An 18,996-nucleotide genomic window follows, 5' to 3' on the forward strand; every position below is an offset into this window, starting at 1 on the left:
CCCAAAAATCAACCGACCTCATAAAAATAATACACAACATCAAACGAGCTTCATCAAAAAAATATTTATCATTAAAGTTACACTGAAATAAGTTACTTTTACCATAACCTTAATCACCAATTAAAATTAAAATTAAAAAGTAAAATAAAATGGTAAAAACTAAAAAGATCACCCAAAAAAAAAAATAAAGGCCCGTTTGAAAATAATTTATTTAGTTGAAACTGAAAACATTTTACTGAAAGTGTAAAAAAATAAATAAATAAATAAATAAGCTAAATGGCACAATGAAACCCTTAAATAGTATTAAAAAGTGCGTGAAACTTATAAATAGTACTATAATAATAAAATAAGCTAAAATTAAATATAAGCTGAAAATTTCAGTCCATTCCAAAAAATTACGAAGTAGATGTATTAATCTAAGCAGGCTTTTTAAATGGGCCTTCTGTATTGAACAGTTCCAAACTTTAAGGCCTCTCAGGCCTAATAAAAAATTGCTATTACCCTAATATTTCATCTGGGCCCAACCCAAATAGTAAATATTACTTATTTATTTATTTATAATTTATGATTTTTTTATATGATATAATTTATGAATTGTTTTTAATAAAAATCCCCAAATAGCAAATATATATATATATTCAATCCAAACGGATTGGATTAGCTTACCCTTTAAGTTTGGAAAAACAGTCCTATCAGAACTCTTTCTCTCTTCGTCAAAACTTCACACACATATATTTATTAGGGTTTTTGGAAAATTTACAGTCTTTCAATTTTAGTCTGATCAGAGATTATTCCACAACCATGAACTGCGAAGTTTGCCAACTCAAAGAATTGGTAAGCTTTTTCCACATTCACACAAATTTTTTTTTTAAATATATATTTTAGCTTGATTTTAATCACTATGTTATTGAAAAAAAATATATAAAATTGCTTTGTAGGAAGTGGAGCACTTCGAGATACGAGAAGTTCTACGCTGTAAGATACTATTTTTTTGTTTGTGTTTTGGGTTTTTGACTATAATAAGGTTTTTCTCTTTTTTTTTTTTTTGGGTTATTGATTTGAATAGAGTTTTGAGGTTAAATTTTGTGTGCAGGCATACTACACACAATTGTGTTTCATCGGGCATTAGGTTTAGTGCGACCTAAAGACGTTGATTTGGAACTTTTTGATGTTACCTATGTAAGTCATTTTGAAATTTATTCTCTTTCTTTGATTAAATCAAGTCTTTGTAGTTGCGTATTATGATTATTTGAATTAGTTAAGGTTCAGTGAAGTGAAGAAATGTCCAAAATATAACATTTCATTGGTCATTAGGTGTTTGAGAATGGCTTACAAGGATTAGTTGTTGTGTTGGATGGATGCCTTCGGTTTTGCTTTTATTTTTTTTGGAGCTTATTTGCTTATTTATAGAGTTTTAAAGCCTCATAGATTTACCCACTTTCATGAATCAGCAAATAAGCCAAACCAGAAGTGCGTTTGAATGCGCTTTGCTGATTGTATATTAGCTGCAAGCATTGTAGAAAAAGAGGGGGAATTTTTATTTTTTGGGTGTGGAGCCTGCCAAAATGAGCTGAAAAGGCTGGCTTTTTCTGGGCTCACTAAACAAACTCTCAGAATAATGTTGTGTAGCAAGTTCCCACTGAAATATGCATTCACATTTACTTGCTTGCTTGAAGACTCGGGTTAGTGCCAATTGCAAATCATGTTGTAATCTAACACTAGTAGACATATGCCCACCTGTTTAACGCATAAACAAGTAACAATAAAATTTGTTCATTGTTATTTAACGTTGGCCTAAGATAGCAAAGGGGGCTACCTTTTATGTTGAAGGACCTTCACAAGGTTATCTTATTGCATATATATTTTTTAGATGTGTCTTCCAACTTGCTAGTGTTATTCTATATGGTTCTTTTCATTGGATTGGTTGAAGCGTAAGCCTCCAATTTCATTTCTTGTTAATGCAACCTTTCCTGTTGTATAGGTGCAATGTGGAGATGTGGAACTTGAAAAGAAAATAGATGAGAAGATTGAGCACTTCATTAGTTGGGTAGAAAAACACCCAAACAAGAAAAGTCAGGTCTGTAGTTTGCCCGTGGCTTTTAGTAAGCATATGATATGATTTGTGGGTGGTTTGTAAATATCCTAAAGACCTTTTTTTTCCTTCCCTTAAAGGTGAGTCTGTCAATCTTTAAAGTTGCATTCAGTATATAGCAAATATGTTCTTATTTTTTACTATTATCAGTTTTGAATATTGTGTATCACAGACAGTCATGGATGTGTGATGCTTATCTATTGTTCATTTTAGAGGGAATCCAAAATGTATTCACTTTTCATGATTGAAGTATTTGATTTTTTGTTTCAGAAAATGCCGTTATCACTTTATGTTCCTTCATCGTTATATTTTAATTCTTGCCTTGTGGAGTTGTGGTAGCATATTACAGTTAGCATCTTTGTGGCATGCACATAGATTCTAGAGAGAGAGAAAAAAATGATATAGTGGTTTATAGAGGATTTTGCATCAGACACTTATTTTGTTGCAGAGCTTCAGTTGCGTCATTCTTTCTGATGTAATTGTAGTTTGCACTTTTTTTTGGTCCAATCTCACTAATATACTGCTGTATTATCAAAGCAGATATGCTTATCTTTCTATGAAGTGAAAAACAAACAGCCATATTGGTTCACAAATAAAATTGAACGCCTATATTGGGAACAATGGTATATCAACCTGAATGTGGCCCAACACCTGAAGGCACATTCTAGCAAGTCTCATAATTCCAAAGTGGTAGTTGATCCAGGAGGTACTATTCCTATTGTGCATTGAATCGAAGATTTTCTAGTGCTTCATTCCTCCCAGGTTAGACTGATATCTTCTTTCCTTATGCGTGCAGAGGAGGAAAGAATTGCTCGAAGGGCAGCAGTGGAAGCATCTCTTCGTGAGGTATTGTTTCAAATAATAAAATTTGTGAATGAGAAGAAGGATCATGTTCCTCCTATACCAAATGGTGATGGTGTTGTCTATTTTCCCCATGAAATCACTATCCCTAGGTGAGTTGTCCTTTTATCTCACCTCATCTTACTGGTGTCTATATTAATTTCGTTATATTTAGTTAAGTGTTTAAAAGCCTTCGTTTTTTAACTTCTGTTTTGGAACATTGTCAAGTTTGTTGCTTATTTGATCTTTTACATTCTATGTGGTAGAGTGGCTTTTTATTGGACAAGTCATATGTTATTATGAGGGCAACATTGTGTTTTAGACATGTTCATGAATTTTACATAATGAATTGATTTTGTCAATTATCATTCTCATATTTCTTACAAATTACACCCATTAATTTTGACATGTTTTCATTTTCGTCCCTATTCTCTCTCTCTCTCTCTCTCTCTCTCTCTCTCTCTCTTTTCAGTTCTTTAACTTACATCTATGTCCAATGTGGTCGTTCCGTCTACTTTCGACAAATGGGTTACTGTTAAGCCCTATAAATTTAGTTTTGAATTTTTCAGTTTCTAAATCTTAAATAATTAGAAAAATCACTTCTTTAATATTATTGTTCATAAAACATATAAGAAATTGTTACAAAATTGTTTTTTGTGCTTGTTGATAAAGCGCCAAGCCTATAGCCACATTGACGCCACAAGCCACCACTGTGAACACTTTCCTTACTGGCACAACTAAAAAAAACTTCATGCTAGGGGCTGCACAACCCAACTCAGCAACAACACCAACCTGGTGATACCTTTCATCAATCACCTTCATCGTTCTTGCCCCTATCCCTACTTGCTAAGCCACAGCCAACTTGCTGCCAAACCCAATCACCCAACTGCTACACATTGGCCAAAAATCTCATCATGCCAAAGCACCACATCACCCAAATCCTTCCCCCTCAGTTTGTCACAAACACCACCCAATCAATCCAACCCATCTGCCATCCTTCCACACCATCCTCCGAACACCGTCATCTCCAAATATCGTGCTGTTTGAAGCCACCCAAGGGCAATCACAAACCATGTTGTCAATCCCAAGCTACCAGCTTGGGCTCTTCACCACCCACTCACCAAGAAATGGCACAGAGAGAGAATGAGAAAGAAATAGAGGATGTAAATTGGGAAAGGCTTTGGTTGAGGAGGAAGATAATTTTATTTTTTTTAAAAACATACATGTAGGAATTAGTTGAAATATTTTTATGGGGGGGTTTTTTATTATATATTTTATAGGGAAAATTTTTCAAAACTACATCATTTTGGAGACTTAGTGGCAACCCATTTTATGGAGGTGTATGAAATAGCTACATTGGAAACAGTTGTAAGTTAAAGGGTGGGAATGAAGAAAAATAATGAAACTATATGGATGAAAATGAAAATAGGAAAAACATAGGTGGTCTTGAACCCATGATCTCACCCTCCACCTTGCTCTTAGAAAGGGAGGAGGTACAATTTGAGTTACAGCTCATAGGCCTGGGGCTACAAATATTACATACATATTAAAGTTGATCAAATTTGAGCTAATAAATTTTATTCAGAAACTGAAAGAATATTGAAATGCAAGAAATTCATGCTTTAAATAACTTATAATTGTGCCTTTTGTATATAAAAGAGTTTTTTAGTCTGTACATGCAGGTGGCACCTCTTTTTATGCCGTATGACCTTTTTTTCTTTGTTTAATTCATGTTATTAGTTGTCTAAACTTGTAATTTATTTCAGATAGTTTTATTCCTACAATAAGGAGGATAGGGCTAGGATAGTTTGAGGGGATGAATTGGCGATTTGTGGGTGAAGGTATCATGGAAAGAGGGTGGCTATGGGAAAGAAGTAATTTCATTTACTTTTTGAAGTGGCAGAGATTTTTATTTTTTTTGTAATAATTTTTTTAATGAGATTTGGGTATTCTAAATGGGTGATATAAATGCCAAGGAAATTGATGTAGTCATGAAGGATTAATTTGTTGCTAACTCACAAATTCGTCTATTGAAGTTAAATCGGTGTGATTTTAAATTTCTAATTATTTGTGTTATAGGCTTAAAATTTAATTTGTGGTGTGTTTGGATACTGCTTATTTTGCTGAAACTGAAAAATTATTGTTGAAAGCACTGTTGATAAAGGTAAAAGTTAGTTGCAATAATATAGTGGAGCCCATGAATAGGAGCAAAAATAAGAACGCACACTTGGTTTTTTTTTTTTTTTTACAAGTAATGATTATTTTTATATTTAGGGGCAAAACTGTAATTTCTGCAATCTGTTTTGATTAAGGGTATGTTTGGTACACTGTAATATATACTGTAACCATTCACTTGTTTGGTTAGGCTTTTATTACAAGTAATAGTTATTCCTTATTAATCGCTATTCTTTAAAATGAAAAATATCTATTCCTTCTCAATATGGTCGTAATTTTTATTCCTTAACCTACATAATTAACTATTAAAATAAAGTTCCCAAAATGCACAAAGCTACTGCTGCTATTCTCTTCTCCATTAGACTCTCTCTCTCTCTCTCTCTCTCTCTCTCTCTCTCTCTCATTATTTTTCATAGCTTCATTGATGATTTGTTGAAGTTTTCTCTAGGCTTTTGGTGAGATTTCTTTTACATTTTCTTGGTTGTTTTACCACCACTTGATAATGGATGGTTTTTTTTTTTCTTCTTCCTTTTTCCAAAATGGACGGGATATTTCTTTTAATTCTTCTTTTTAATACCAAAAAATGTATGCAAGCAGAATACCAGTAACGCTCAATTCCCAGCATCGCAAATCTTCATTATCTGGTGGCGGTGGTAGAAGTCTGGCTTCAGATGACAATACTCAATTTTAGTTTAAAAATAGGGAATTCTTTTTAAAAGGGTACTAAATCACCCATTTAATTAATTTTTTTCTGTATCCCTACCGCATCATTTCCTAGCTTTTCAAGAAATGCATTGTTGCTATGTCCCATGTCATGTCGTGTCCTATGTCATGTTTGTGTCTGTGCTACATAGGTTTTTAGTTTACTAGTCAAACTAAGAGTGCTAATACTATTAGTACAACTACAAGAAAGAGTCCTTATATATATATATATATATAGAGAGAGAGAGAGAGCGAGAGAGAGAGAGAGAGAGAGAGAGAGAGAGAGAGAAATGGGTTCAAGTTACACCTAGTATAACTTCGCAAGAGTTGCACTTTTTTTGGACCATTGATTTATAATAGATCTAAGGGTGAAAAAAACACTCAATAGTCGTATTTATTGTTCCTTAGAAATTAGTAACTAAGTTATTAATTCTTCTTATTAAAAATAGAAAAATAAAAAACAGCATTAACTCTCTGCTCTCCATCATCATCTTCATCTTCACTCCTTCTATCACATGGTCTTGTGTTCTATGTACTTTCACCCTCAACAATGGAAATGGCAAGTTCAGGAAACAAGGGAAATTTTTATTATTATTTTATGTCTGGGAGTTTTTGATTGCTTCGTTCATTTGATACCACCTGTGAAGCTGTTCTTTCATGGGGCCATGCTTTCTGTCACAGAGTGTTTGATTGCTTCGTTCATTAATTATTATATTATATCCATTCTTTCCTATATAATTGTAGCTTGTGTACGAAATTTGTGAAGTCTCATTGATTTTAATTAGAAATAAGTTCTTAAAGGTAGTGTATATGCTCTAGCTTTATGGTTGACACGATGATTGATCTACTAAATAAAACAAATTCATTGAACCTGATACCTTTTTGGAGAGTTCTACTACTTTATATGCAGTTTATGTAAAGATACTTGGGGTAGCCAGACAACTTTGTGTTTCTTGTTCTAGAGCATTTTGCCTTAGATCTTAGTTGGGTATACAATTTAACAATTGTATAATTAAAGGTTGCCTAAAAGTACATAGAACACAAAGACCGCATGAAATTAATGCTGTTTTTTATTTTTCTATTTTTAATAAGAAGAGTTAATGACCTAATTACTAATTTCTAGGGAATAATAATGACATGACCATGAGTTTTTTTTCACCCTTAGATTTAATACAAATCAATGGTCCAAAAAAGGTGTAACTCTTATGAAGTTACATCAGGTGTAACTTGAATCCATCTCATATATATATATATATATATATATATATATATATTTGTGCTCAATAAACTCAAAAGAATATATGAAGTCAATAAATTGGAGTATTTTAAGCATCAAGGCATGTAGGCTTTCATGTGTTATTTTCTTCCTCTCTTCTTTCTTTCTTGTGCTATTGTTCATGGGTACTTGTCATACGGACCCTGAACAACATAAATTTCTCTCCTATCCTCTCTCTTTACAACTCCAAGTCAAGCCCTTTTACATATCAAAACTTTAAAACCTCAAATATTTTATCAAATAGCCATTTAAAAAAATGGGATCATCAAACTTTCTAGCCAATTTTAAGCCCAACCCTTTCTTCTAAGGCTCTAAATCCTAGATACACAAATCCTCCTAAACCTTAACCCGCCACAAGCACACGTATACCCCCAAATTGTTCTACATCAATTGTGTTCACATGATTGATAGTTGTCAATACTACTCTGTAACATTAGTATATAGTCATGGAGCCAGGTAGGTCAGCTTGAAGAATTGGTCATGGAGCCAGATAGGTTCTGGTTACAGTTGTAGTTGCGTGACATTTACTTACATACTAGAGGAAGGCCACTGCGATTTCCTTTCATGCATAGTATCTCTGGGGCATTTTTTTTTTCTATGCACAAGCATATATTGATGGCTATTTCTGGTCTCTGTTGGCTAATAATTGCTCCTGTTGGTCATGCCTACAATTTTAGTTGACAAAATTATAGGATGGTTAATCTTAGGATATATATAACCAAAAAGTAAAAAATCTACAATAGAAATATAAATGTTGCCATCTTAAACAAAGGCCAAAACAATGTGTGGACTGTATTTAGTGAAGGTTGCCATCTTCTGCCTATTCTACCTATGGAAAACATACATGCTTCAGTACCATCAGGTTGGCTCTTGGCAAGTTATTCTTTAGTTGATAACAAGGTCAAGCTTAGGTCTATGTTGCTGATACTCTGTTACTTTTCTTGTGAACAGACTTGGTTGTAATTTTTAGGAAGCTCTTCATTTAGAGCTTTCTTTTGTTAATAAAATTCTATTACATATAACAAAAACTGTTCTTCTGAACAAATAAGCTGCATCTTTGTGCAACAAATGTATTTAGAATAATGAGCATGGGGTCAGATAAAATTGATTGACTGCCCTTCATGCATTATTCTTGCTTTTGTTAAGAGGGTGTTGTTTCGTCTAAATTCTAATAATTTCTGTTAGGAAGTTTCTCTCAAGCTCATGATTAGAGTGCTGAGTTTATGTTGTGCTGCCATTGGCCAGTTCATCAGATTCTGCATTTGGAATGGACATGATCAAGAGGATGCTCCAAACTGGGCATCCAACCATGCTCAGCTGATTATCAAAGTTGACAAGCTATGCTACTTATTCCCAGTGTGTTCCAGAAGTAAAATGGATTCTTATGTTAATATCTCAGCGTGTATATATCAGGTGGGTGCAGAGAGTTGGTGAACCCAGCAACGGTTCGAAAGTAAATCCTAGGTGCATTTTAAGTTGCTTTATATTTGTAAAAATATTCTTCCTCTATAACCTTCCTTTCTTCCCCTTCTCTATTTCCCCTTTGTCTATGCCTGCTGATGCACATATTGTCTATGTATACAATGAATTGAGACCAGTTTGATCAACCAGGGCCATATAGGTCATTTCATATTATGGGCATGTTACACGTTTGCTTGCTGATTAAAAGTGATGAAGTTGTATATGCAATGGTCTATGGTCTACCAGGGGTCCAGTAGAATTGGCGTCTTTTAAAGGTTCCTTAGCCAAATTTTCTTTGATATTCAACTGATGCAGAGGGCTTTCTTTTTATATTCCATAGTGGGACCCAAACCCTTAATTACAGGTATATGATATTGACACATGCTAAATGTGAAATATATACAATAAAGTCAACTCAGGAAGGATGTACATGTAGTTGACATTTTTGTCATGCAAATGTATCTGCTAATAAATATTAATGTGATGTAATACTTCAAAGTTCAAACCATCAATATTGTATGATTGCAATTTAAATATATATCGATGTACATAGTTATCAGTATTATACGATACGCGATACTTATTGTATCGTGTCTAAAAGTTTTTATACCGTATTAGCGTATTATAAGTACTCATGAATCGTATGATACAGTGTGTGTATCATTTGAATCGTATCGTATCGTATAATACATAGATAAATGTTTTAAAATGAGATTTTTTTATTAAAATTTGTACTTTTATTTGAATCTAACAAGTTGTTAGACTTGTTTTTAACAAAATTATTAAGTTACTTAATTTGGCCTAATAAAATAACACATTCATAAGTTTTTTTTCCCTCTCTCCTATAAAATTTGGACTACACAGTACACACTTGCACTTCACTTTAATATTTGCAAATTTATTTTTCATACTAAGAATGGATTTTAATTTACAATATAATTATTTTTTATTTTTATCATTATTGTTATAAGTCCAAGAAACTATAATGCTAAGAAGAAATCTATATTTTTAATTATTAAAATAAAAAGAACAAGAAGAGATAGTAAATGTTAATGACAATGAAGAAATAAGTTTGCAAAATGATAAACATGATTAGAGTTGTCCAGACAACTCGCAAGACTGACCCACTCGGCCAAACCGACCGGACTTGAACCGTTTGCCGCCCGATCTGACTACTTCGGCAGTCGGCAGCAGATCCTCACTTTACAAAACCGATTTCGGCGGATCGGGTGCGGGTCTCTTCCTCCAATACCCAAGCCACCCGATCCGACCGCGATATAAATGTTTAAAGGTCTGAACTCTTTAGTTCTCACTCTCAGACTCAGTTCTTCGTCTCACGATCTCTACTACCCTTCGTCGATATGACTCGTCGTCGATCTCTGCCTCTCTATCGTCGACCTATGCCTCTCCATCGTCGATCAGCACTCTTCATCGTCGACCTCCGCTCTTCGTCCACAACATCCCAATTCGTTTCATCTCTTAGGTTCGTTTATCTGTGGATTTGTGGATCTGTTCTCTGGGTTTTTGTTCTTTGGATTTGTGGATGTTTTTTGGGTTTTTGTTCTTTGGATTTGTGGATCTATTGTTTAGGTTTGTAGATATTCTCTTTGGGTTGTAAATCTGTTGATTTTGTTCTTCAGGAATCAAACTTTAGTGTTTGATCTGTGTATTTCGGTTGAAATCAAAGCCTACTGTCGCCCGATCCGACCCAACCGGTGGTTGTTCGCGGTTGGCGGCGGGTCTGGAACTTCTCCACCCGATCTGACTGGGTCGGTTGCGGGTTGGGCACAAACCCAACCCGGACCAACTCGTGGACAACCCTAAACATGATGATAGCATTGACTTAGATAGGGTTTGTAAGGGCAAGAAAATCTTAAGGCTCATGGCCCACTTAGAATAGTGATTGAATCAATTCATCTATGGCCCAAAACAAAGAATTTGTAAAGAGGGAACAACACAACAAAGAAACGGCCCAATCTGAGGGTCGAACAAGAAAGAAAAAGTCAAGATACGTATATTAAGTGAACCAATCTCTCCCTACAAGCCTCCCCGAGGAGGTTAAAGCTACAATATCAACATTACTGTTCATTCCTCTTTTCTCATAATGTTCTTCTCGTTTCTCCCTTATTTCTTGATATTTTTTCTGGTCCCTTTCTGCAGTTCCTCTTTTTCGTATATATACTCCTCCGTTCCTCGCATCTCAACCATTCATTTCTCACCTAACCAGTCTCCTCCCTTGACACTTGTCCTTTCCCTCAGTTTGAAGAAGGTGGTGGAAAGAACCTGCTGAACCTGCTTAATTGTGACCTGAACTGTTCAGGTCACTTCTTCATCAATGCAGTTGATAAAGCTGTTGTCCACCATTTAATGTGGCTAGAAGGCCAGGTGCAGGGCATTTAATGCGGAGCTTACAAGCTACCCTAAACCAAAACCTTCCCCCCTTAGCCTTTGGCTCCCACTTGGTAGGTTGTAGAGTGCTCTTAGACTCACGTCTACACCTCCCCGAGCAGTCCTCCTCTTCAAGCCTGTGGCCTTGTCACCCTACACTGCTACCTTTGAGTTTCATCCTCGGTCCTCGGGCCCCTACAACAGCCCCCTAAAACTTGTGCTATTAACTCTGATGTAAAAGTGAAGTTTTAGTTACACGAGCCGGCTATACACGTGCCATGCGCATTCCCACGTGGTAACATCCTTTCAACTGCTTACAGCACACTCCTGACGATTCAGAATCTATGATCTCTCATTTATGGCGTCAGGCGGCTACTTGTCTCCCCACGTTCTACGACTTGATCAAGATTGTACAGTCCTTATTTTCCCTCATTTATGAACGGGAAAATTACCGCGCATTTTTTACCCCTATATAAACAGGATTTGGGGCTGGCTGAAGTTTATTTACACATTCTGGCGATTTGAGTTAAAGTGACCTCCCGAGGAGAACTTTTTCTTATGCTCATACGTGTGTTCATTTCCTAACTTCTACTTCAATGTCCTTGTCAATTTCTTCACACCACAGAACTCCATGGGTAGATATGCTAAGCTAGTGGATACCCCTGAGGCTATGGCTGTTTTTAGAGCACAATATAAAATCCTAGACGGCGTTGAACTCCAACACTGTGAATATGGTGAATGCTTGGTCTTAAACAGACTTCTTGAATCAGTGGTCATTCTTATAATTGCTTTCATTGAAGGCGGGATGGAACTTCCCATGGGAAGGGTCACCAGGGATTTCTTAATAAATTACAGGCTAACTCCCACCCAATACTCCCCAAATGTATTTAGGGTCCTCAGGTGTGTAGACATGTTGAATAGGAAGATGGGACCAACCTAACCTGGCACGACGTAAACTGGGTGTATAAGTGCCAAAAAGGGGAGAAAACAAAATATTATATCAAATGTAAAGTCCCTAAAGTTAGGTTGATCTCCTGCCTACCTAACTTTAGCAAGGGTATGGACGAGGACTACCTAATCGTCTTGGGAGACTAGCACGATGGACTGCATTGTCCCACCTAAGAAGGAGAGCCAGGTCGAATTCTCGAGGACCTTAGGCGTATGTAGGATGTTACCTTACCTCATCAAAGTGAAAAGTTAAACTTATATTTTTATTTTTTTATTTATTATATTTCGTTACTCATGATCCTTATTGTTTTGCATGGCAGACAAATACCATACTGCTCCAACCAAGCACTCGGTGAACTTCAAAGACTTGAACTGGCTCCTCAAGTCAAAGATTTTCCTACATAAGGACGGTCAACTCTGAGCCGCCCATATCTTCCTCGAATACAAGCCTTCCACCAAGTGCTTTCAGAGCCCGAAGAACGTCATCAAAGCCAAGGACACCCGATTGGCTTTTATTGACGTAGCAATCCCAGGGTTCCTGTTGTCTGAACCCCCTCTAGAAGGAACTCAAGATGCTCAGCTCCCTGCTCCACTAGCTGCTAAGCTTTTTTACTCACAAGATCCCCCTATCCCAATAGACGACGAGGCTAAGGAGTCCACACCCGAGCCTGCCCTTTAGGAAGTCACGGAAAAGGACTTCGAGGTCTTCTACCAACAGGAAGACCCCATGAACACTCCCAGCACTTCCCGCAAACACCTACCAACCGCACAGGTTAGCGCCAACTAGGAGGCCACAAACGTCCTAGAAAGCATAGGATATGAAGAGAAGACTCCCGACCTCATAGCCCTTCTCAATGCCCATGTTGAAGGCAACATCCCAGCCGTGGCGGTGGTGCCCCGACCACTTACTCTTGCCGCCACACGTACCTCATCCGTCGATGTTGCAGACAGAAAAAGGAAGAGAGCCCTAGGAGGCAAAGGCACCGAGGGTGCTGAGGAGGGGGAGGTTACTGAATCCTCCCACCAGCCCCCCTCCAAAGATGCCCTGACTGGGAGAGGGCAACAAAAGAGCTCCTCCTCCACAAGGATCTCCAAGGACCTCGGGGTAGACTAGCCCAAGAAGCCTTCCATTTGGAGGCTGGTCTTCACCCTCAGCTTTGGCAACCCAATACTTGATGACACCAATCTAAGGGACCCCTAGAAGGGAATCTCAGGTCTTGTGGCCGAGAGTTTGGAAACGGTCTTATGCTTGCCAGAGGACATGGCAGAGCTGAGGTCCTTTAGGAAGTGCAAGGTCTTCCTATTTTTGAAGCAGGATCTAGCTAAGGTATGTGATCGCTTCCTTCAATTTAATGGGAAAACGTTCAACTCCATACTTACGGGGTTTTTTTTTTTTCCAAGTTGTCTAGGCTGCCTTCATGGCCGAGGAGTGGGTAGACCATTCGTTGGACATAGCTAGGAAAGTTGAGAATAAGCTGGAGGCTACTGAAAAAAACCACTCAAAAGTAGACAAGAAGCTGAAGGACACCCTTGCCTAGCTGTCCGAGGTGGAAAGGGCTCAGAAGAATGCTAAAGCAGCCTTTTCAAGCTATGAAAAGCAAGCAACTGAGGCATTGAAGGCCCAAAGAAAGGCTAAAAATAAAATGGCTCTGGCCGTGGTGGAGCTAAAGCAAACCAGGAAACAGCTTGAGGCTAAAGAGGCAGCAATGTCTTAGGCCGAGCAGGCAGCCTATGATGCGGGCATGACAAAGGCTTCTTAAAGCCTCACTGCCCAACTCAGGGACGTCGCTCTGGCGTTCTGCCTGGAAGTGTGGGGCTAGGCCTTGAATGCTGCTGGGATTGACACCAACTCAGAGCTTAGGGCTCCTGAGAAGGTGTACTACCCCCAACCTTACACTTCCTCAGCCTCAAGCTGATCCTAGCTCCGTTCCCCCCTCTTCCTCGGACTAGCCCACCTTTGCTCCTTCTACCACCCATCCCCAGGACCAAGAGCAAGAGCAGCCCCAAGAGACTCAGGTGGTGGACGTAGAGAAGGAGGAGACAACAGAGGTGGTTCAACAAAAAAAGAAGAAAAAAGATAAAGATCAAGAGAAAAATGGGAAAGGGAAGGAAGTGTCAGCCTAACCCCACCTTGGAGTCATGGGTTAAAATAGCCAATTTTGTGATTAGGTTCTAGTGCCTCTTAGTCTTGGTTCTATTTATTTGTACTCAGTAGTAGTTTTTTTTTATTTTTTTTATTTTTTTTTTAACATTAATGAAAAAGTAGTTAGAATTTACTTCATGTGTCTTTACTATTTGAATGATATCCGTTAGTTTGTGCTTTGTTACCTTGTCCTCTTAATAATATTTTCATTACTTTAACTTATTTACAGTGTATTCTTCATTATTCTATTTAATCTAATGTGACTTGCATAACAAGAAACAAACTGACTTGTAGGATTCAACAAAATTTTAAACTTAAAATTACTTTAAACTAGGCTCGGGATCTCAAGGTAAACTTACTAGCTCTAACATTTAACTCTGAGGCCCTCCCCAAGGCAGTTTTATCCCACACTCAGAACATTCCACCACAATGTTAAGTTGCCTTAGGCTTGTGGCCCTAGTAGTTAGACAAGGTTTAAGTTTTGTTAACACTGAGAGCTTTTCAAACAATGTTAATTTACCCTAGGCTTGTGACCTGAGGAGCCAGACAAGGCCTATGTTCTATTTAACACTTAGAATATTTCACGACAATGTTAATTTACCCTAGGCTTGTAACCCAAAAAGCCAAACAAGGCCTAGGTTCTGTTTAATACTTAGAATATTTCATGACAATGTTAATTTATCCTAGGCTTGTGACTCGAGGAGCCGGACAAAGCCTAGGTTCTATTTAACACTTAGAATATTTCATGACAATGTTAATTTACCATAGACTCGTGACCCGAGGAGCTAGACAAGGCCTAGGTTCTGTTTAACACTTCGAATATTTCATGACAATTTTAATTTACCCTAGGATTGTGATCCGAGGAGTCAGACAAGGCCTAGTTCTTTTTAACACTTAGAATATTTTATGACAATGTCAATTTACCCTAGGCTTGTGACCCGAGAAGCCGGACAAAGCCTAGGCTCTGTTTAACACTTAGAATATTTCATGACACTGTTAATTTACCCTAGGCTTGTGACCCGAGGAGCTAGAAAATACCTAGGTTCTGTTTAACATTTAGAATATTTCATGACAATGTTAATTTACCCTAGGCTTGTGACCCAAGGAGCCAGACAAAGCCTAGGTTCTGTTTAACACTTAGAATATTTCATGACACTACACAGTTAATTTACCCTAGGCTTGTGACCCGAGGAACTAGAAAAGGCCTAAGTTCTGTTTAATACTTAGAATATTTCATGACAATGTTAATTTATCCTAGGCTTATGACCCGAGGAGCCAGACAAGGTCTAGGTTCTATTTAATACTTAGAATATTCCACCAGTTGATTATTTCAATATATATATATATATATATATATGAACAAGAAGAACAGAAGGTAACAAAAATGTATATGGCAAAATAAGTTGTATTATTATTAATAATAATGTCGTAGATTGTTTACATTCCACGGACGAGAAATTACATTTTCATCCAAATCTTCTAGATAATAATCCCCAATTCCAGCGATGGAAGTGATCCTATACGGTCCTTCCTAGTTAGGGCCCAGTTTTCCCCAAGCTGGGTTCTTTGATGTTCCCACTACTTTTCTTAGTACCAGGTCTCCTGGAGCCAATGGCCTCAACTTCACTCTCTTATCATACCCCTGATTAAGTTTTTATTGATAACAAGCCATTTTCACTGTGGCCACCTCTTTTTTCTCCTCGGCAACATCCAGGCTATCGAGGAGTAAATGGTTATTCTCCCCAACATTGAATTGATCAATTCTCAAGATTGGGAATCCTAACTCAAGGGGGATCATAGCTTCTTCTGCATAAGTCATTGAAAAGGGGTCTCCCTTGTTAATCTACGGAGTGTATTATGATAGATCCATAACACATGGGGCAACACATCCACCCATTTTCCTTTAGCATCCTCCAACCTTGACAAATCTTAAGGCCTACGGCCCACTTAGAACAGTGGCTGAATCAATTCATCTATGACCCAAAACAAAGAATTTGTAGAGAGGGAACAACACAACAAAGAAACGGCCCAATCTGAGGGTCAGACAAGAAAGAAAAAGGCAAGATACATATATTAAGTAAACCAATCTCTCCCTACAAGCCTCCCCGAGGAGGTTAAAGCTACAATATCAATAACACTGTTCATTCCCCTTTTCTCATAATGTTGTTCTTCTTGTTTCTCCATTCTTTCTCGATATTTTTTTCTAACCCCTTTTTGCAGTCCCTCTTTTTCGTATGTACACTCCTTCCTTCCTCGTATCTCAACCATCCATTTCTCACCTAACCAGTCTTCTCCTTTGACACTTTTCCCTTCCCTCAGTTTGAAGAAGGTGGTGGAAAGAACCTGCTTAGCTATGACCTACACTGTTCTGGACACTTTCTTATCAATGCAGCTGATAAAGTTGTTGCCCACCATTTAATGCGGCTAGGAGGCTAGGTGCAGGGCATTCAACGCAGAGCTCACAAGCTACCCCAAACCAGAAACTTCCCCCCTTGGCTTTTGGCTCCCACTTGGTAGGCTGTAGAGTGCTCTTGGACTCACCTCTATACCTCCCTGAGCAACCCTCCTCTTGGGCCTGTGGCCCATGGCCTTGTCACCCTACACTGCGACCCTTGAGCTTCATCCTCGGTCCTCTGGCCCCTGCACATTTCGGCTCTTAAACTTCATCCTCGGTCCTTAGGCCCCCACAAGGTTTATTAGGCAATATGATGAAAATAAATTATTATTTTTGGGTCATTTGTAATATATTATCACTTTTAAATTTAAGCAATTTGAATGTGTATGTTATAAACACATGTTAGTTTGATTTATTTAGTTAGCTTGTAAGATATTATTACGTAAGTGATGAATAAATTAGTGATTAGTTGAATATATTTAAAATTTATAATGAATATATCATTTATATATGCATATTTATAAATTTTTATAAATTTTATTAAATGTTTGTGTATCTTGTGATACACGATACGATACGATTCATGTTTTGACAACTATGTCGATATATTCGCCAAGTTTAGTTGGCATCCTGAATCTATTGGTTATTTTTTACGATATTGCAAAATTCAAAATCTATTTGTAAGAGCATAAGGCCTCTTTTTTTTTCTTTTTTTTTATTTTTTATATTACATATTTAATTTTTAAAACACCACACATCACATTATTTATTCTACACTACATTTTATTAAAATATTAAATTTTCTTGATTTTTTTTTAATTATTTATCTTTCTTTACACACAACGATCACCATCCACTTTCTTCCTCATCTTCGAGAAACATAAAGAAAGAATAAACAACTAAATGTAAAATGAGTATTGTCAATGTATATTTACATAATCATACACAAATTGATCTGGGTTATTTTAAGGTAAAATTATGTAAATTTTACACATTTTTTCTATTATACACGAATCGAAGTGAATGGTCTAACTGGGTGGGCATCTTATTGAATGAATGAGCTTAATTCAGCCTTCTTTTATAAGAATGGCTGGACATGGCAAGTTAAATGCGATTTTGTTTAATGTCTTCGGGTTATGGTGTATTTGTACTCAGATTTTCATGGAATGCAATAGAATGTCTTAATCATAAGGAACATGGCTGGCAATAAATTGGTATGTTTGGCTTTGCTTCATAGAATGTACTTACCTTACGGTATTTTCAATGGACACGGTTCACGTTCAGGCCTACCACTATTGAATTAAAATAAATAAATAAATTTTTACTTGATGGGCGTTGTGGAGTATCTCGTTGATCGAAAATGTCAAATCATCCAATTCTAACTTGAATTCTTCCAAAGCACTCCCTAGTTTCCACCGACAATCATAGCACTGTTGAAAAAATTGCGGAAAATGGCAACCTCTTATTTTTGGATTGTTCAAATTAAGCAACTTGGATAGGGAGCGACTCACCTCCCATTTTTATATCTCCTGTTTCCTCCCTTTTAAGACAGATGAATGACACCTGGAAGCAAACTGATCCAACGATTAAAAAAAAGAAAAGAAAAGAAAAGCCAACTTGGAAAAATACAACGGTGACCTAACTGCCTCTTCCTTTTCGCTCACTCTGCAATTGTGCAGCATCACCACGCTAATCACTCTGCAATTGTGCAGCATCCCAACGCCAAACTGAAAATGTGGAGCATAAATGGAAAGCCCAAAACCGACCATATTAGTCAAACTAAAATCCCAAACCATCTGTGAAAAGTTAAAATCTCACCATTGACGACCCTATCATGTGCTTGCAAGAAAATCAATTGTTTTCCATTTTCGATTTTCAAATCAAGTTCGAAATCAGTGAGCTTTTTCGTCGTTGAGGTTTCAAATCTCAGATGCTTTTCATTAAAAGCTTACCCACAAATTTTTTTTTCTTCCAGATTTCGCATCTCCCTCTCTGTCGAAATCTATCATCGTTGAAGTTTTTCAGATTTTTGCATGTGTTTTTTCTTTTCTTTTTTTGCTTTTCAGATAGTGAAAATCCAATGATTTTTACTCCTTCTTGTTGCGTTTATTTCTATAGTTTTAAAATGATGTTCAACTTGAGGAATTGAGAGGTTTGTGAATTTTGAAAACCCCTTCAATCTTTAAATCTTCAACCCTGTAGGAGCATAAATAAAAATCTGAATAAAGTTTTTTAAGAGAAAGAGAAAGGGAAAATGGGAGAAGGAAGATTGAGGTGGGCTAGCCCAGAAAGCTCCATAGAAGGATGGGTAGCTGTAGAAAAAGATTGAAAAAGAAAAGAGAAAGCAACGCACAAATTGAGAGAGAAACGTGGGCTCTTTCCTACCTTTGGATGGTTGGTGTGCCAGATGTCATTCATCTATCTACAAACGGAGGAAACAGGAGAGATAACTGTGCGAGAAATTGGCTTTAGAGGATGGGGTGGTGGTCCCAGGTCCTCAGGCATCAATTTGGTCACTGGGTTTGTCACTATGTGAGAAATTGGCTTTAGAGGATGGACTACAGCTTGCAAATTCC

General features: G+C 37.1%; 1 protein-coding gene across 3 annotated transcripts; it reads left to right on the forward strand.

Annotated features, from left to right (window-relative positions):
* Nucleotides 1–631: 631 nt before the first annotated feature.
* Nucleotides 632–8,720, forward strand: LOC142624746 (autophagy-related protein 101). 3 transcript variants are annotated; one of them, XM_075798483.1, is made up of 7 exons: nt 632–834; nt 939–975; nt 1,094–1,179; nt 1,982–2,077; nt 2,633–2,798; nt 2,889–3,045; nt 8,331–8,720. In XM_075798483.1, the coding sequence occupies exons 1-7, from the start codon at nt 802–804 to the stop codon at nt 8,404–8,406; spliced, it is 651 nt and encodes a 216-aa protein (XP_075654598.1). In that variant the 5' UTR covers nt 632–801; the 3' UTR covers nt 8,407–8,720. The 3 variants fall into 3 exon arrangements, with proteins under 3 accessions (XP_075654598.1, XP_075654596.1, XP_075654597.1); XM_075798481.1 differs by having other exon boundaries at nt 633–834; nt 8,271–8,720; XM_075798482.1 differs by having other exon boundaries at nt 633–834; nt 8,275–8,408.
* Nucleotides 8,721–18,996: the final 10,276 nt, after the last annotated feature.

Source organism: Castanea sativa, chromosome 2, assembly GCF_040712315.1.
Source record: "Castanea sativa cultivar Marrone di Chiusa Pesio chromosome 2, ASM4071231v1".
Classification (NCBI taxonomy): Eukaryota; Viridiplantae; Streptophyta; class Magnoliopsida; order Fagales; family Fagaceae; genus Castanea; species Castanea sativa.